The sequence below is a fragment of the Malaclemys terrapin genome, chromosome 1 (genome assembly GCF_027887155.1).
Source record: "Malaclemys terrapin pileata isolate rMalTer1 chromosome 1, rMalTer1.hap1, whole genome shotgun sequence".
NCBI classification, from domain to species: Eukaryota; Metazoa; Chordata; order Testudines; family Emydidae; genus Malaclemys; species Malaclemys terrapin.
This window is the reverse complement of record NC_071505.1, coordinates 83,495,428-83,515,754: the sequence shown is the minus strand read 5'-3', so window position 1 is coordinate 83,515,754 and position 20,327 is coordinate 83,495,428. Positions and strand designations below refer to the sequence as shown.

The 20,327-nt window shown below is 46.6% G+C and overlaps 1 protein-coding gene across 3 annotated transcripts in view; it reads left to right on the top strand.

The window, feature by feature from the left end:
- The window catches only part of CDK17 (cyclin dependent kinase 17), a 167,361-nt gene that overhangs the window by 65,280 nt on the left and 81,754 nt on the right, over positions 1-20,327 (top strand). For all 3 annotated transcript variants that reach the window (XM_054028505.1, XM_054028525.1, XM_054028515.1), the window contains exon 2: positions 11,610-11,758. In XM_054028505.1, the coding sequence (XP_053884480.1) occupies positions 11,641-11,758 (118 nt within the window). In that variant the 5' untranslated portion in view covers positions 11,610-11,640. The remainder of the gene's footprint in view (positions 1-11,609; positions 11,759-20,327) is intronic.

Sequence of the window (20,327 nt, the reverse complement as noted above, 5' to 3'; positions counted from 1 at the left end):
TAAACTGTGTGCTTTTGGCAGGGGAGCCTATTCCTATGGCTCACTAGGCCTTCCAGTGCTGACTATCAAGTCACTGTGTTCTGCTACGTTACGCTCTGTGGGATGCCATGAGCCCCATGCTGGACTCCTTTCCTGAGGAAGAGAAGGAAGTGGTTAAGACTCTGGTCACTGAGGATTGTACACTCATGCTGCACTATGAGCAGCACGCAATAACTTAGATGTCAGTGCAAGAACAGTAACCACAGGAGTGGCTTTTAGGAGGTACTGGCTGAGATCCTTTTGGTCTTTCAGCTGGATCCCGAGGAAAATAGAAAACCTCCCTTTTGGAGAGTATGGGTCTTTTTAGTGATGAAATCAGTGATGCCCTGGAAAAGATTATGGCTGCTGCACTTTCTTGGGACTAACACAGTCCTCTTCCTAAGCACAGAAGAGGTTTTCCTACCTGTCATTCCACTTCCAAAAGATAGGCTTCTTCACAATACCAAGGGATACACTCCCAGAGGTGAAACTAGCCACCCCTTTAACCTACTAATGAAAAACAACCTCAGCATTATCAAAGCAAGATTCCTAATCTCATGCCTCACAGCCCTCAACATCAGTCTCCAAAAAACAGTTTTGAAGATGCAGTCACAAGCTATGCACTAAGCAACAGAGGGTCCTGTGGCACCTTTGAGACTAATAGAAGTATTGGGAGCATAAGCTTTCGTGGGTAAGAACCTCACTTCTTCAGATGCAAGTCACCATAAGCTATGCACTGACTTGCACCAGTTCTCCATGCCTTCTTCCCATCCCCACTCTTTGGACCTTGTCTCTCTTCCTCCTACAGAGCTTGGTGCACAATTACCTCTGATCACTGGTTGCTGGACACAGCCTGTGACAGATTCCATCTGGTTCTGCACCAGGCCACATCACTATCCTTTGCTGTCTCCTTCCCTCTTCAAGGACCCATCTCATGACAATGTCTTGTTGGAAGTATTGGATTCCCTTTTCTGGAAAGGAGTTATAAAGGCGGTTCTAGAAGAACACTGAGAGAAAAGGTTCTCTCCCAAGCAGAGCAAAGATCTGAGACCCATTCGGAACCTCAGAAATCTCAACAGATACATAAGAATATTGAAGCTCAAGATGCTTGCTCTAGGGAACATTTTCCCTTCCTTATTCTGGGGAGTTTGGTATTCGACTCTTTACTTAAGCATGTCTACTTTCATTTGGCAATCAAACATACAATGAGTACTTGAAGTTCTATGTGGGTACAAGACACTACCAATTTAGAATCTTTCATTTTGGCTTGTCCGCAGCACTGTGGGTCTTCATCAAGTGTTGCATGGTGGTTGCTGTTCACTTCAGATGCTAAGGAATATCTGGACGGCTGGCTCTTGAGGGCCAGCTCTCAACAGCAGCTCTCTTCAACAGTCTTGTTAAAAATTCTGGGTCTGGTACTAATCAATATTTTCATTAATGACGTGGATAATGGAGTGGAGAGTATGCTTATAACATTTGTGAATGACACCATGCTGAGAGGGGTTTGGGGGATGGGATTAGAATTCAAAAGGACCTTGATAAATTGGAGAAATGATCTGAAATAAGCAAGATTAAATTCAATAAAGACAAGTACAAATACTGTAGTTAGGAAGGAAAAATCAAATGCACAACAAATAATTGGGGAATAACTGGGTAGGGAGTAGTACTGCTGAAAAGGATCTGGCGGTTGTAATGGATCATAATTTGAAAGTGAGCCAACAATGTGATGCTGTTGTGAAAAAGGTCAATATCATTCTGGGGTGTATTAAAAGGAGGGTCATATGTAAGACACAGGAGGTAATTGTCCCGCTGTATTCAGCACTGGTGAGGCCTGGGGGGAGGGGGGTACTGTGCCCAGTTCAGGGTGCCACACTTTAGGAAGGGTGCGGACAAATTGGAGAGCAACAAAAATGAATAAAAGGTTTAGAAAACCTGACTCTTGAGGAAAAAACAGCGTTGTTTAGTCTTGAGAAAAGATGACTGAGAGGGGGATCTGATAAGTCTTCAAATACATTAAGGGCTGTTAAAAAGAGGACAGTGATCAATTGTACTCCATGTCCACAGAAGGTAGTACAAGAAGTAATGGGCTTAATCTGCAGCAAGGGAGATTTAGGGTTAGATATTAGGAAAAACTTTCTAATTAATTACTGGAACAGGTTACCTAAGGCGGTTGTGGAATCCCTGTCCTTGGATGTTTTTAAGAATATATTAAACATCTGTCAGGGATGGTCTAGGTGTGTTTGGTCCTGCCTCAGCTCAGGGAATGGACTGGATAATCATGTGGTCCCTTTTAGCCCTACATTTCTATGATTGTATTTGTAGCCTCCTCCAGTAACCGGGACTGTTGATCACCTGGGAAAAATTCTTTGTGCAGTTTGAAATGAAGATCACATTTTTGGAGCAGTCCTGGACTCTACTCAGGCCAGGGCCTTTCTTCCAGAAAAGAGATTTTTCAAGATTTGGGACTCGATGACCACTTCAAGGAACAGCCAGTACAAGACTGTCACAATTTAGGGCAACTACACTTTGTTCTCGCTCTATGGTTCAGCAAGGACACCTTTTATAGGTTTTGGCTATTGTCTTTTGGATGGAGACACTCATTCTCTCCTTCCTGACCAGGGTATTTCCAGGCTGCAGAGCACCCTGTCTACACTATGAATTCCCCAGCAAAGTCAAACTGCCTAAGCAGGCCTGCTTTACCTTTTTATTCAGAGATGGTAAACAGTGTAATTGCCACAGTTAAGTTACCACACAGCTCTTTCTGAAGAAAGATATTTATTCTTAAGGTAAAAGCATTACAGAGAAAACATTAAAAACAATAAAAGAACCTCTGAGCATCCTAACAACCTTACCAGAGATCACCCCCTGACTGCCACAAGGGCCCTGGCCTGTGAACAGCCCTTTGAACCCCACCAGAGGGTTTTCCTGTGGTTCCAAGTCATAATCCCTTTTGCTCAGAGCAAGACCACAGCCTGTGCCAAGTCCTTTCAACCCATCCCAGGAAGGATTGGGATTACGCTTGGACAGACAATTCCGTCCATTTGTTGGGTCAAAAAGAAGGCCCTACATCAGTTTTAACTCAGGCTATTGAACCCAGAATCCTTTTATTATCTGTTGCACAGGCACCGGCTTCTAATTTTCCCTTGGGGTGCTCAGCTCCAGGCCCCACCCCAACTCCACCCTTTCCCTAAACCCCCTTCCCTGCTCTGCCTCTTCCCACCCTCACTTCACCCCTTCCCCCAAGGGCCTGCCCCGCCTCTTCCTGCTCTTGTCCCACCTCTTCCCTGCCGCTTTCCACCCTCTCCCCTGAGTGTGCCTATCCGTGATCCTCCCTCTCCCTCCCAGTGCCTCCTGCACACTGCGGAACAGCTGTTCCATGGTGTGCAGGAGATGCTGGGAGGGAGGGAGAGAAGTTGATTGGCGGGGGCCCCAGATGGGCACACCTGGGGGTTCATACTCCATATCAACATATAGAAGCTTAGAGTATTGACCTGGGCCCTCGAGACCTTTTGCTTGTCCATGTAGCACAGGTGCTTACAGACAGCACTATAGCCATGTACTGCATCAACAAGCAGGGAGGTGTGCATTCCCAGTTCTTGTCTGGGAGGCAAGAAATCTATGGCTGTGTTACATCCAAAGAATATCTATCACAGTTGCCCTTCACCTAGCAGGAGAGGAGAGCGTGGAGGAAGACTCAGTCAGCAGGTCATCTCAGGATCAACTTGAGTGGTCCTTGGAACCAGCAGTCCCCAGAGCCCTGTTTCACAAGTTCAGTAACAGACCTCTTTAATATAATAAAACTTACCAAATTGATCCAACATTTGCATGCTTGTGAAGCATCCTGATGTATTCTAAAATCATGTAGCACAGTGGTGGGCAACCTGCGGCCCATCAGAGTAATCTGATTGTGGGCCGCGAGACATTTTGCTGACGTTGACCATACGCAGGCACAGCCCCCTGCAGCTCTCAGTGGCAGCGGTTCGCTGTTCCCGGCCAATGGGAGTTGCAGGAAGCGGCAGCCAGAAAGTTCCTGCGGCCTGCTCTTGGAAACAAATAATTTATCGAAATTGCCAGTTCCATCAGACTAAAGAAATTGGGCAATACTTTTTTTTAGTGCGGTTGGAAAGGTTTGCAAAATTAAGTTGTTTAATAGTTAGGTAAATTAAGATTACCAGAAGACGAACCATTTAGGTGACATCAGGAAAATAAAAGATAAAGTGAAATTAGGTTGGGAATTTTCAAACTCTGTTACACTATGGACAGAATTTGAGAGATTATCTCATGACCATTGCCTTTTCTGTTCCTAGTTGTGTGGACCACTTCCCTTGCTATTTGCAAGCAAATAACATCCCATTGGTTTCCCACCTAATATCAAATTTAAGCTTCTTGACACTACCTTCAAAGCTCTGTACAATTGTGCCCCTGGGTTCTCATCCTGAGGTCACAATGCCTCAGTGTGCCTCAAACATGACCACCTGCCCTTTTTGATATTGCTAAGTGGGGGGGTAGCTTCAACCAAATGGGAATGGAGAACCTGAAATGGAGAGAGTTTGGTATTACTAGTCTGGGTCATATGGATAAGTTCAAATTTAAAATGAAATAAAGTACAATTTGTTTTCAGTGATATGCTCTAGAGCAGGGGTAGGCAACCTATGGCACGCGTGCCAAAGGCGGCACGTGAGCTGATTTTCAGTGGCACTCACACTGCCCGGGTCCTGGCCACCGGTCCGAGGGGCTCTGCATTTTAATTTAATTTTAAATGAAACTTCTTAAACATTTTAAAAACCTTATTTACTTTACATACAACAATAGGTTAGTTATATGTTAGAGACTTATAGAAAGAGACCTTCTAAAAACGTTAAAATGTATTACTGGCAAGCGAAACCTTAAATTAGAGTGAATAAATGAAGACTCGGCTCACCAGTTCTGAAAGGTTGCTGACCCCTGCTCTAGAGATTATGGCTAAACAATATTGTGGGTAAGGGGAAGGACCGTTCCTAGATCTGTTGAAATCCTAATTTTATATGTATATCTTTAACTCTTATGAATTAATAGTGATGATGATGGAAAGTACATTTTTCTGTGTAGAAAAATATTCATAGTCTTACAGCCATTGTGTATTTAAAGCTAAGGTTCAGCAATGTGAGTTGGGGTTTCTCAGGAAGCAATAGTGTTTTATTTCTGAGCAAAATATCAAAGGAGGCTTATATAACAGCAGATTGCAAATATTCATAAAAAGCATCAATCTCTTTAATCTAGTGTTGCTTGCTTCAGTTCACATTGGCGTATGGATGGAACAAATATGTCTCTGCCAGTTTTGCTGTATCTTATCAGATAGTTTGTGTCCTCATTCTGTCTGTCTACAAAAACTAGGATTCCCATTAGTTACATTCAAGTGTGTGTCTTTAATATCTGACATTCCACTGTAGAATAGTTAGGTTGAAGACAATTTGTTTAGTATAGATTTAATATATTCCTTGCATTTTAAAAAATGGAACAGTCATAAATATTATGCTCTGTTATAAAGTTCAAAAAATAAAATGACAGTGCAGATTCTTTCTGCAGTTGGTAAGGGTTCCAGGGAAAAGAATCAGCAGTCTTGTTGCATCTAGTCATAGCTATTGATTCCAAATAGGTAACTGTAAAGTAACTTAGTTTTAGATTTAAATCAGATTTTCTTTGTTTCCTGAATAAAGAAGTGTTTACTTTTTTTAATTAGGGGAAATCAGAAACCAGGGCAGCGGGGCTTGGGTGGGCTCAGGCTTCGGTCCTCCCTTCTGGGTCGTGTAGTAATTTTTGTTGTCCGAAGGGGGGGTGTGGTGCAATGAAGTTTGAGAACTGCTGATCTAGCCCCATGCATCTGCCAGTACAAGACTGATCTATGTAGTATTTTTTTTTTTTTTTTACTTTTTTACTTCATCAGTAGAACCACTATATTCTTAAATCTGTGCAGGATCAGAGCTCATTGTGGTATCCTGTTTCCATGTAAAGGCATCTGTTATCCTCAGTTTTTGCCCACATGGAAAATCAGAGAGAACTTGTCTGGCTGTCAGACTGCCTTAGGTAGAGTGTTACCTAGATAGGCTGTTCTTTAGATCCACTCACAGGCTTTTTGTGCTTTTTGAGAAGAGCACAGTTTGGGACATATAGGCTTCAAAGAAGACATTAGTACAGTGAACTAAAATTACACACATCTAGTCTGTCCTTTCCCAGGAGGGAAAAATTTAGGTCCATCATTTTGGAAAGGAAAAAATAAGCACAGAAATGCACATATTTCCAGACCTCTCTTGATGCAATAAGCAAGTCCTGAACAGGAAGTATAAATGCTCTCAATGGAATGTTCTTTAAATTCATTTTCTTAAAATGAGAATTTCCTGTCCTTGAATGCAAGGTATTAACATCAGTTGAAACAGCGAGTCACTATCCAAGTTTCCCCGTACTGCTCTAACAAAGTTCCTTAGTCGTGGCCTGCAAAACTCCTGCTTTTCTAGTCATGGGTCCTCTTGAGCAGAAATTGTGAAGTGGTCAGATCTGTGATGCGGTTTTGCTTTGTGTACAAATTTAGACTAGGGTAAGAGGCAAAATACTTTTAAAAACTTCTGACGTAACTGGGCTGAGTTTGTACAGTGGTCCAGTATCCTCTTCCCCTCCAAAACCTTCCACTGCCGGACTCCTGTCTCTTTCTACCCATACTGATGTCATTCCTGGACAGGATCATCTTTCCTTCCTCTGCTCCCTACCACATTGTCCCTGGACAGGCTCTGTTTGTCGCTGATTCTGTGCTGCATCTGGCCTTCTCAGACTTCTGGGCTCAAGTCCCAAAGATCCTGTCTTAATCCATGTCTGAATGTACTTAGCACAGTGTGCCATCTAGTCTCTCTGTGTTCACTTAAGAACATATGTATGGTTTCCTTTTGTGAATGTGTTCTCCCACCACCACCACCCGCCTCCATCTGATTCTACCCTTTTGTTTAGAACGCTCCATATAAATAGACAAGAAGGAGAGTGATTCAGCTTAAAGGGATACCATCCGTTTAAAAGTCATGTTGTTAATAATGTTACTAAAAACATTATAGATTATTACAGTGACATGATTTTTAAAATCCTGTTTTACTTTACTTTTTGCATATCCTCAGTTTAGACGATGAGTATCAATTAAATGTTTCACCTTTACACTGGATCTTCTTGTTTTGTATATTCTCCTCTGTTGCTGGATGAAAGATCCATACAAGTGAGGATAAATACATGCACAGCAAGGGGAGTAAGGGCCTATTGTGCACATATCTGTAAGCAGCTACAGCTAAATAATTGTCCTACTCATAACTGCTGCTGTTGTATCTCTTGCTGCCTCTCTTGCTGCCTCTTTCTGCACAGGAGTTCCCTCCTTCCTTGTTCTCATTTTATCCCTCCCCCGCCCCTAGCAATTGAGGTCCCCTCCCCTCCCAATCCAACTCCATGACCAGCCCATCAGAGCAGTGCGACAAAACAAAATGCCAAAGTGGCTTAGCAGTCCAGTACCCCTGGAAGTTGGTGCTCAGGGGCACCCCTAGAACCAGCCCTGAATATAAGTATCCATCCCACCCACCTGCCCTTGTCCCTTCTCCCTGGCACTGTCTCCTGCTGTTCAGTTCTGTGGAGGGGATTGAGTTTGGGGAGTTCTGCACATGGTGCTCTCCCATCCTTGTTCCTTTCCTGTTTCTGTGAAAGGGACAAGGGATAAAGAAACTCACTGCTTGTTGTCCTAGGTCCTATATTAGGGCTTGATGGGTGGGGTTTCTCCAGGCCCCTGTTGTCCATGCTTCTCACTCTTACGGCTTATTTAGAGGAGGCTGGGGCAACTCCACAGCTTACTTCTACTCCCTGCTCCCATGGGGGAAACTGGAGGCAGAGTCAGGAGGTTGGGAAATGTTTCTTCAGCCTTTACTTCACTTCAGGTAGAGCCTTTACTTTACTTCAGCCTTTACAGACTGGCCTCTGTTTCTTGGTGCTGTTTGCTTTGGCAGAGGTGGATGGTTCCATTCCTCTTCTGATATCAACATTAGTGATTGTGAGAGTTTATTACTTCTTGCTTTGTTGTGGACTGTTCTCCTTACCTTCCTTGCTGAATGTCTTCTGCCTTCTCGCCAAGTCTTGCTGGGGGGGGGGGAGGGCTGTCTGTTGGATGCTTTCTGTTTTATTGCTTCTGAAGAACCAAAGGACTAGGCTGCCTCCAATATTGCAAGGTGCTCTGGACCTCTGCAAAGATCTTGGGGAGATAAAACGGACTTCCACAAACCACTCACTCTGCCAAGCTCCCAGCACTCCCCAGTACTGTGCAGACCCCAAATGTAGAAGAATAGCAGCAGCTCTACTGTATTGTCACTGTTAGGATGAGAAAGCACATGAGCTTTCCTCAGAGTGGGAACCATGTGTCATACTCATGCTTGAGATAGGTGAGTGGCAGACACCACTAATTTGGTCGATGGAATGTACCCTCCCTACTTACATGCACATCATATATCATTTGAAAGCTTATTATGGCTACTTTAAGATGACATATGATGTGGAGCTGTCAGGTGGTACTGTTACCATAGAAATAGGGATAAACAATGACACCATCAACATGTTAAAATAGCCACTTTGTAATATTTGCATTTTTCTCTTTGTTCAATGATTCTACATATTATTTCAAGACATAAAATTTTATTTCTTTGTGACCTCAAAACATCACAACAACAATCTAAAGGGTAAAACAAAATCTAATAATTTTGTACCGGGAAAAAAATACTAGCCCATGCAACTCCAAATCTTTTAATACATTGCCATTTGGTATCTTTGACCAGTAAGCACCACCTTAAGATGTTGAAATTAACTTTAAGTATAAACTGTAGTCAGTCATGTTGAGGTGTTTCTGCACAAAAAATGACACTTTCTCATTTTGGGTACCATTGTGTCTCCTCGGCTGTTGGCTTACTGCACCACTTGATAGACCCACAACATACCTCATCTAAATGTACATAAAATAAGCTTTCAGATGATAGATGATGTGGGTGTGTGTAGGGTGGGTACACTAAACTCCAAAAATATGGTCCTTTCTGGAGAATTGTTGCACCTCCAAGATGGGAAATGCTAAACTGACCTTCAACAGAACAGTGATTCTGACTGTGTACTGAGTGTTTCCAAATACACAAAGGAAACATACTGAAAAAGAGAAAAATAACATTTTCTCTATTTTTTTATATTTGTAGCTACTTGTCATTTGTAAATTTAAAAAATAAATTTCATATGGAAATGTGATTAAATTGACATTTTTAAAAATTTCTCATTGGAATTTTAAAAAACAAAAGAAATTAATTTATTTTGTGGAAGTTGTTTCTAAACTTTTCTAAACTTTGGGCCAAAGTTAAGGTGTGTTCATTTAATAAATATAAATCCAGTGTTTGTTTTCAATTTTTCACAGTAAATTATAGGCCCTGATCTTATCTTTGGATCTGGAAATGCAGAGTCAATGAAGTCAATTTAAAATCTGCCAAAATTTAAAATAAATAAATAAATAAAAAGTTTTAATAAAACCAAAGACTAAAAGAAATGTCTTCATAAATAATAAAAATGCAAAGATTTTTTTTAATCACAATAGTAGTAACACATACAACTATTAAAGTGAAAGAAATTAGAGAAAAAAAATTTATTTTCTCCGATTTTAGCTTGTTCAGTTCTTCATTTGTCTTCACTGGGTCTCAGCATGGACACAGGATCTGTACTAGTGGATCCTGATGCAGGATCAGGACCCTAGTAAGATACTGGTATAAACACAAATCCATGTGCAGACTAGTGTGCAAATTACATAGAAACTAATATGGGATGTTTTAAAGGTACAATGTATTTGTGTAAAAATCAGCTACCTTGTAAAACTATAATCTGCAGCTCTCTTCATCAATTATTTATTTTGGCATATATAGCTTGCTATATCTATTTCAAAATCGTCTTCAGTATTAATTTGGTGCATTATATAGTAAAATAAACAGTGCCTTACCTTGTAAAGTTACTAGCTAACAATTTTAGTAGTAATTTTCTGAACATATTTCTAATTCACAAATTCTGGTTAAAAGAGAGGGAACAAAGGGTAGGAATAAATGGTAAATTCTCAGAATGGAGAGGGGTAACTAGTGGTGTTCCCCAAGGGTCAGTCCTCGGACTGATCCTATTCAACTTATTCATAAATGATCTGGAGAAAGGGGTAAACAGTGAGGTGGCAAAGTTTGCAGATGATACTAAACTGCTAAGATAGTTAAGTCCAAAGCAGACTGTGAAGAACTTCAAAAAGATCTCACAAAACTAAGTGATTGGGCAACAAAATGGCAAATGAAATTTAATGTGGATAAATGTAAAGTAATGCACATTGGAAAAAATAACCCCAACTATACATACAATATGATAGGGGCTAATTTAGCTACAACAAGTCAGGAAAAAGATCTTGGAGTTATTGTGGATAGTTCTCTGAAAATGTCCACGCAGTGTGCAGAGGTGGTCAAAAAAGAAACAGGATGTTAGGAATCATTAAAAAGGGGATAGAGAATAAGACTGAGAATATATTATTGCCCTTAGATAAATCAATGGTACGCCCTCATCTCGAATACTGCGTACAGATGTGGTCTCCTCATCTCAAAAAAGATATACTGGCACTAGAAAAGGTTCAGAAAAGGGCAACTAAAATGATTAAGGGTCTGGAACGGGTCCCATATGAGGAGAGATTAAAGAGGCTAGGACTCTTCAGCTTGGAAAAGAGGAGACTAAGGGGTGATATGATAGAGGTATATAAAATCATGAGTGATGGAGAAAGTGGATAAGGAAAAGTTATTTACTTATTCCCATAATACAAGGACTAGGGGTCATCAAATGAAATTAATAGGCAGCAGGTTTAAAATAAATAAAAGGAAGTTCTTCTTCACGCAGCGCACAGTCAACTTGTGGAACTCCTTACCTGAGGAGGTTGTGAAGGCTAGGACTATAACAGCATTTAAAAGAGAACTGGATAAATTCATGGTGGTTAAGTCCATTAATGGCTATTAGCCAGGACGGGTAAGGAATGGTGTCCCTAGCCTCTGTCTGTCAGAGGATGGAGATGGATGGCAGGAGAGAGATCACTTGATCATTGCCTGTTAGGTTCACTCCCTCTGGGGCACCTGGCATTGGCCACTGTCGGTAGACAGGATACTGGGCTAGATGGACCTTTGGTCTGACCTGGTACGGCCTTTCTTATGTTCTTAAAATGGTGTACAAATTCCTTGATACAATTTTTTTTATATAGGCTATGTAGTAGGAATGGATAAGTGCTAAAATGAGTATTTGCCTTGATTTCAAAACCTAAAATGTGATTTTCTGTATTTTAAATTCCAGTAAAAAAGACTTCATAAAGCCGAAAGATCATGTGTATACAAGTAAACCATCTGCAATATTTCCCGCATTTTATATATTTCATTTATTTATTTTGCAACTTTTTATTTGTTTTTTGGATTGTAGCAGTGTGCGCAGTAACTCAATTCTACTAATATCCTATGTTTTTTATATAATATAATATAATGAATTCCACTCCCTCCTTTTTTTTTGTACAGGCTTCCTTAAGCCAGAGTGATCATTGATAGAATGAAAAAGTTTAAGAGGAGACTTTCCCTAACCTTGCGTGGAAGCCAGACCATTGATGAGTCACTGTCTGAGCTGGCAGAACAAATGACAATTGAAGAAAACAGCAGCAAAGATAACGGTGAGTATGTTCCTCCCCTCTTCTTTTTAATTAAAAGGATTCTGTCAAACACTAGAGTATTGTGTATAATATTTTAGAAGCTTGATAGATTTTCTTTCCTTTCCATTTTGGCCAACATTAGGACTTTTTACCCTTTTCAGTTTGCACATTGTATAACTTGCCTAATATAACAGGTGAACTGAAATATTTTATCAAAAATTACATAATAATTTTTTTAATGTGCTGAATGTCCCAAATAGCAAGTGGTACAGAGACAATTTTCAGTATATATCTAATTTTAAACCATTTAAATAAAATTATTTTTGGTCTCCAGCAATTTTTCAAACTGCTTTAAGTCACTCTGGCTTCTCAGAATAATTATTCAATGATTTGCAGTGTGGTGTTGTAGCCATGTTGGTCCTAGAAGATTAGAGGTGCAAGGTGAATTAAGTGATACCTTTTACTGGACCAGCTTCTGTTGGTGAGAGAGACAAGCTTTTGAGCTCCACAGAGCTCTTCCTCAGGTCTGGGAAAAGTACTCAGAGTGTCACAGCTAAATACAAGGTGGAACAGATTGTTAACATCAGTGGTAAACACATTCAAGGTGAAGTGGCCCATTAACACCCCTGGAGTCATAGGTAAGGCTACAGTCACGGGTATTTTTAGTAAAAGTCATGGACAGGTCACGGGCAGTAAACAATAATTCACAGTACATGACTGTCCATGACTTGTACTATATACCCCTGACTAAATCTTGGATGCTCTGGAGGTGAGGGGGTGGCCTGGGGTTGCTGAGGGTGCTCGGGGAGGTGGGGGGGGAGAGAGCGGCCCACGGGCACCGAGAGTGCTTGGAGGCGGGGGCATGGCAGCATGTGGCCTGGGACCCCTGCTGGTGCTGGGGGGAGTGGGGAGGTTTAGTGGGGCTGGCAGGCTCCCCGCGGCTCCCCAGAAATGGGGACATGTCCTTCAGCTCTTAGGTGGAGTTGTGGCCAGGGGGCTCCGTGTGCTGCCTCTGCCCTGAGCGCCGGCCCCGCAGCTCCCATTGGCTGGGAACCGAGACTGCCCCAGTAGCGGCTGCTGCGGCTGGCCCAGGGGCTGCCTGAGCTGCTCAGGTGGCCCCCGGCCAGCCGCACTGGCTGCTGCAGAAGTCCTGGAAAGTCCCGGAATCCTTGACTTCTGTGACGGACTCACAGCTTTAGTCATAGGACAAAAAAAGGGGGTTAGTGAGTTACAGATTGTTGTAATAAGTTGTCATTCTTCTTCGAGTGCTTGCTCATATCCATTCCATTAGGTGTGTGCGCGCCGCGTGCACGATCGTCGGAAGATTTTCTACCCTAGCAACACCGGCGGGTCGGCTGTGGAGCCCCCTAGAGTGGCGCCTTCATGGCGCTGAATATATACCCCAGCCGACCCGGCGCCCCCTCAGTTCCTTCCTACCGCCCCTGACGGTCGTTGGAACTGTGGAGCGCGGCATAGCTGTCCTCCACTCTCCCTAGCTTTGTTAGTTATTCGCAGTTGTAGTTATAGTTATAGTTCTAGTGTTTGTAGTTAAATAGTTAAATAGTTTTAAAGTTGTTATAGTTGTTATAGTAGTCCAGGGGACTAAGGGGGTCGTCTCCCCCTTTCTCCCCCGGCCGCGGGCCCGGGCTCATGCCCAAAGCTCCCGGCTTCAAGCAGTGCGCATCCTGCACTAAGCCTATGCCCACGAGCGACCCGCACGACTCCTGTCTGAAGTGCCTGGGAGAGTCCCACCAAACAGATAAGTGCAAGATCTGTAAGGCCTTCAGACCAAGGACCAAGAAAGAGCGGGACTTTCGGCTCCGGCAACTCCTGATGGAGGCGGCACTTAGTCCGGACACTCCCTCTACGAGCCAAGCCACGGCACCTAGCGCCTCGGTGCGCAGTGCCCCAGCAGCACCGGTAATGCCGACCGCGCGGGTGGTGTCGGACAAGCCTCCCCGGCACCGGACCTCGTCGGCACCGCAGCAAGTACCTCGACGCCGGTCATTATCCCCGGGGCATAAAAAAGCCCATAAGATGGGGACCTCCGTGCTGAAGGCGCCGGCTCCCCCAGTGCCGGGGGTAGAGCCGAATCCGCCGGTGGAGCACCGGAAACAGGTGCCTCCAGCACTGTCGACTCCGGCACCGAGGCCGTTGAGTCCGGTGCAGATAGCGTCTCCACCGAGACCGGAGATAATACAACTCCCGTCGACTCCGGAGACCTTCGTGGCGGCGAGAGACTTGATAGCTCTCACAGAGCCGGCACCGTCTCAACCACTGGCACCGACGGCACCGTTGACTCGCCCGGTCCAGTCAAGGGGGAAACCTGCCCTGATGCGCCCTCCATCGCAAGGGCTGGAACCTCGGCACCGGACCAGGTCCCGAAGCAGGTCCCCACGCCGCTCGCAGTCCCGGCACCGAATATCACCTCGGCACCGGTCGTACTCGCGGCCAAGATCTTCGTCGCGGCACCGCTCTACGTCTCGGCACCGCTATGATCGTCGGCACCGATCAACGTCGAGACGTAGTTCTCGGCACCGCTACGGTCGACGCTCGACGTCGAGAGGCCGCTCCCGGCACCGGGCATACTCCAGGTCCTCGTCGAGGTCCAGATCCGGCTCCCGACACCGACGAGATCATCGGCACCGATCGCGGTCCAGGCACCGTTCGCCGGCACCGCGCAGAGATAGATCATCTCCGGACCGGCACCGTGCGGCACCGCAGCCCACGGGAATCGTCTCGTCTCTCTCGGCACCGCCATGGCCATCAAGATCGGTGTCTCGCTCCTCGGAGGACCTGTCGAGATCGGCATACCCCCCTCAAGGGCAAGCCGAGGAACGGAACTTGGGCCATTGGCAGGAGATGGCAGAGGACCACTCTCATGGCCCATCTCACTGGTCGTTTTGGACCCCGTGGGCGTACCACCAGGAGCAAGGGGCTCCAATACCATCGACCTCTCGCTCGGGTCATTCAGTTAGAAGGGTCCCGGAATCCACCATCTCTCGGCCTCCGCCAGGGGGCATGGAGGCTTCCGTGTCCACGCCACCCGACACCATAGATCCAAGTACAGGTGATGCTCCGGCCCAGGAGCAGGGGGATCAGGACCCTTCATTGGATCCAGTACCACCGGAGGCATCTTCCTCTTCCTCTCCGGATGAGGCAGTGGCGGGCACGTCATGTACAGGTCCCCCTCCGATAGATCTTCGGGCTCACCAGGATCTCCTGCGTAGGATGGCCCGTAATATGGACCTGCAGGCGGAGGAGATAGTGGAGGTGCAGGACCCTATCGTGAACATCCTCGGAGCGGATGCCCCATCGAGGGTGGCGTTACCCCTGATCCGCACGATACAAACCAATGCGGATACGATATGGCAAACTCCTGCCTCTATCCCACCCACAGCGAGAGGGGTGGAAAGGAAATACTTTGTCCCGTCTAAGGACTATGGGTACTTGTACACCCACCCCCAACCATGTTCACTGGTGGTGGCATCAGTGAACGCAAGAGAGCGCCACGGTCAGCAGGCTGCAGCGCCTAAATCAAAGGAGGCTAAGCGGCTCGATTTGTTTGGCCGTAAGGTTTACTCAGCCGGAGGGCTGCAACTTAGAGCGGCGAACCAGCAGGCGCTCCTGAGCCGCTACAACTTCAACTCCTGGAACTCTATGGGGAAGTTTAAGGAGTTGATTCCCCAAGAGTCCAGGGAGGAGTTTGGAGCCATGGTAGAGGAGGGTAAGAAGGTGGCTCGGACCTCCTTGCAAGCCTCCTTGGACATAGCGGACTCGGCTGCGAGGACCATGGCTTCGGGTATCGCTATGCGGAGGATCTCCTGGCTTCAGGTTTCGGGGTTGCCCCCGGAGCTGCAGCAAACCCTACAGGATCTGCCCTTTGAGGGACATGGATTGTTCTCGGACAAGACGGACTCTCGCCTGCAGAGCCTCAAGGACTCGAGAACAATCATGCGCTCCCTGGGGATGCATGTTGTGGGCCCTCAGCGCAGACCATTTAGGCCGCAGCCTCAGCGCTTCTACCCCCCCCCCCCGCCTCGTCAGAGACAGGACTCTACCCGGAGGCAAGGGCGAGGTGGTAGAAGAAGGTGGACCGGCCCTCAACCCGGCCAAAACCAAGGGCCACCTAGACCACCTTCAGGCCCCAGGCAGAACTTTTGAAGGTGCGGTCGAGGATGGCGCCCCAGTCATCCCCCAGGATCCAGCCCCCTCCTTCCGGGATCGCCTCTCCCACTTCCACCGTGCTTGGTCCCTTATAACTTCGGACCGCTGGGTCCTCCGCACGGTGGAGAAGGGATACGCTATCCAGTTTTCTTCTATCCCCCCCTCCCACTCCCCTTCCCCGTCCCTCTTCAGGGACCCTTCTCACGAGCAACTTCTTATACAGGAGGTTTCTACGCTCCTGGCCATGGGGGCCATAGAGGAGGTTCCGATAGAGTTAAGGGGCAGGGGATTTTATTCCCGTTACTTCCTGATCCCCAAGTCCAAAGGAGGTCTGCGGCCCATCTTGGACTTGCGCGGACTCAACAAATTCGTAGTAAAGTTGAAGTTCCGCATGGTCTCTTTGGGGGCCATTATCCCTTCCCTCGATCCTGGAGACTGGTTCGCCGCCCTCGACATGAAAGACGCATACTTTCACATCTCAATTTACCCACCTCACAGACGCTTCCTGCGATTCGTGGTAAACACGGTGCACTACCAATTTGCAGTCCTTCCTTTCGGCCTATCCTCGGCCCCAAGAGTGTTCACGAAATGTATGGCTGTCGTAGCAGCGTACCTTCGTCGGCAGGAGATACAGGTGTTCCCGTACCTAGACGACTGGCTGGTACGCGGTCGCACCAAAGAGCAAGTTCAAGCTCACGTCCACAGAATAGTGCACACATTCAACGAGTTGGGCATCCTACTCAACAAGGACAAATCCACTCTAGAACCTACCCAGAGAATAGATTTCATCGGCGCAGTTCTAGACTCCAGACGTGCACAAGCCATCCTGCCAGACAACCGCTTTGGCACCATCACGAGCCTCATTCAAGGGCTACAGGCCTTCCCAACTACCACGGTGAGGTCGTGCCTTACCCTGCTGGGTCACATGGCTTCCTGCACGTACGTAACCAGGCATGCCAGACTTCGGCTTCGCCCACTCCAGACCTGGGTGTCATCAATATACCGTCCACATCGGGACAGCCTGAACATGGTGGTCACGGTCCCGAACTCGGTCCTGACCTCCCTCACCTGGTGGCTAGATCACAATGTGGTCTGCGAAGGGATGCCATTTCACGCCCCACAACCTTCTCTGCATCTGGTCACAGACGCTTCATCTCTGGGTTGGGGCGCCCATCTCAACGAACACCATACCCAGGGCCTGTGGACTGCACCCCAGTTAGCCCTGCACATCAATGTTCGGGAGCTGATGGCGGTGCGCCTGGCGTGCCAGGCATTTCTCAATCAACTACATGGCCGTTGTGTGTTAGTTCTCATCGACAACACCACGGCCATGTTTTACATCAACAAGCAAGGAGGAGCACGTTCGTCAGTTCTATGCCAAGAGGCCATTCGCCTGTGGGACTTCTGCATCGCCCACTCAATCCATCTCACGGCATCGTTCCTCCCTGTAGTCCAGAACACTCTAGCGGACCGACTCAGCAGGTCCTTCCAGACGCACGAGTGGTCTATCCGTCCGGACGTCATACATTCCATCTTCCAGAAGTGGGGGTTTCCCCAGATAGACCTGTTTGCATCGCGAGACAACAGGAAGTGCCACGTGTTCTGCTCCCTACAAGGTCGAGCTCCGGGCTCCCTCTCGGATGCTTTTCTCCTTCCCTGGAAAGACCACCTGTTTTATGCCTTCCCTCCGTTTCCTCTGGTCCACAAGGTACTGCTCAAATTGCGCAGAGACCAGGCACACGTAATTCTGATCGCCCCAGCGTGGCCGAGACAACATTGGTACACCACACTGTTGGAACTCTCGGTTCAGACACCGATCCCGCTTCCATTATGTCCGGATCTCATCTCTCAGGACCACGGCCGGCTGCGTCACCCCGACCTGCAATCACTCCACCTCACAGCGTGGCTGCTCCATGGTTCACCCAGGCAGAGCAGCAATGCTCGCACTCTGTCCGACAGATTCTGCTGAGCAGTAGGAAGCCCTCAACACGAGCCACGTATTTGGCCAAGTGGAAGCGGTTCTCCTGTTGGTGCGAACAACGAGCCACGTCCCCGTTACAGGCACCTATTCCTCTCATATTGGAATATCTCCTCTCCCTAAAACAGCAAGGGTTGGCGATATCTTCAATTAGAGTTCACCTGGCCGCTATATCAGCCTTTCACCCAGGGGAACTCACGTCCTCGGTATTCTCTAACCCGATGGTCGTTAGATTCCTCAAGGGCTTAGACCGGACGTACCCACAACAGCGTCATCCCGTCCCGACGTGGGACCTCAATCTGGTTCTCTCCAAACTCACAGGTCCTCCATTCGAACCACTAGCCACCTGTTCACTTTTGTACCTATCCTGGAAGACAGCCTTCCTCGTAGCCATCACCTCAGCAAGGCGCGTTTCTGAACTCAGGGCGCTTACATCCGAGCCCCCTTATACAGTTTTCCATAAGGATAAAGTGCAGCTTCGTCCACATCCTGCCTTTCTCCCTAAGGTGGTTTCTCCATTTCATATCAACCAGGACATATTTCTTCCGGTTTTTCACCCTAAACCACATGCTACTCGCCAGGATCAACGTTTGCATTCCCTGGACGTACGCAGGGCCCTGGCCTTCTATATTGACCGCACAAAGCACTTTAGAAAGACGACGCAACTCTTCGTTGCAGTGGCCGACCGAATGAAAGGCTCACCGGTCTCCTCACAACGCCTATCCTCCTGGATTACGTCTTGCATCCGGACTTGCTATGACCTGGCAGGTGTCTCAGCACCGCACCTCACCGCTCACTCCACGAGGGCCCAAGCCTCCTCGACTGCTTTCCTGGCACATGTTCCGATACAGGACATTTGTAGAGCGGCGGTTTGGTCATCAGTCCACACGTTTACAGCTCACTATGCACTAGTGCAGCAGTCCAGGGACGATGCTGCATTCGGATCAGCGGTTTTGCACACAGCAATGTCTCACTCCGACCCCACCACCTAAGTTGGGCTTGGGAGTCACCTAATGGAATGGATATGAGCAAGCACTCGAAGAAGAAAAGACGGTTACTCACCGTTGTAACTGTTGTTCTTCGAGATGTGTTGCTCATATCCATTCCAAACCCGCCCCCCGTCCCCACTGTCGGAGTAGCCGGCAAGAAGGAACTGAGGGGGCGCCGGGTCGGCTGGGGTATATATTCAGCGCCATGAAGGCGCCACTCTAGGGGGCTCCACAGCCGACCCGCCGGTGTTGCTAGGGTAGAAAATCTTCCGACGATCGTGCACGCGGCGCGCACACACCTAATGGAATGGATATGAGCAACACATCTCGAAGAACAACAGTTACAACGGTGAGTAACCGTCTTATCCAGTATCTTTATTAAGACCGTGATTTTTAGTGTCCAGCAAAGTTATGAATTTAAGCTCTCAGGCTCTTCTAGTGAAGGTGTGCAGGATGAAGCTTGAGAGTTCAGATATAGAGTGATCGTTATGTGAAAAAGGGATGTCACAGATACCAGAACTCGAGTGGTGCAATTAAAACTGCTGATTACCATATCTAATCCTGCGTGGGACTACTCCATTGTGCCCGCAGAGCTCCTAGTTATCTGTATATCTCTGAACAGTGCATTCAGGAGCTAGCCAGGTAGGGTTAATGTGATTGAAATGCATGTGCACACCCCCAGGTAGGGAGAAGAATAATTCTCTGATCCTACAAGCATCTTGGCCACTGTGAGGTCTTCACCACTGTAGCCTTTCGTCTGCTCCTAGCTGCTTGCAGTAGTGACCAGAAGAGATTCTTCTGCTTTACTCTGCTATCCCAACCTCTGTGGTTCAAGTACTTCTCTCCAGTGATTAGCTCCACTATCTGCCTCTGCTGACACTCAGTTTTCTCAAGCAGCAGCGGAGTAATTGGTATGATTTTTGTTGGTTTCGTGGCAACTCCAAGTTTCTGAACAGTAACTGTGGAAACTTACAAAATTGTGAAATCTTAATATCAGCAGAGGCTATACAGACTTTTAGGCCTGTGCACATTACAAAGGGCTCCTCTTTAGGCAAGAGAAACTTTCTGTCCCCCACCCTCCATTTAACCTTGCATTGTGAGCCACTATTCTGCCCCCTCCCCAAAGCAGTTCATACCCAACACTTTGGAAAATTCAGATTTAACTGGTTGAGTTTTTATCTGTGTCTACACAGCAACTTTTTTCTAGCACAATTATTTTTGTGTCCAACTTAGCACTTTGCCTAACCTTTTAAGGGAGTGCATTCTGGGAAATCGTGGGCAGTTATCCCACAGTATCTCACCTGCAGCTGTCTCTGTTAATGACTATGTTTTCTCAGAGCTTTGTATTCTTGTGAAATACTCCATATTGTATACATGAACTTTAAAGGAATACTTTCAGGTTTGTTTGGCAGATGCTTGTCTTACCTTTATGTAACGTTTTGAATGTTGTAACTTT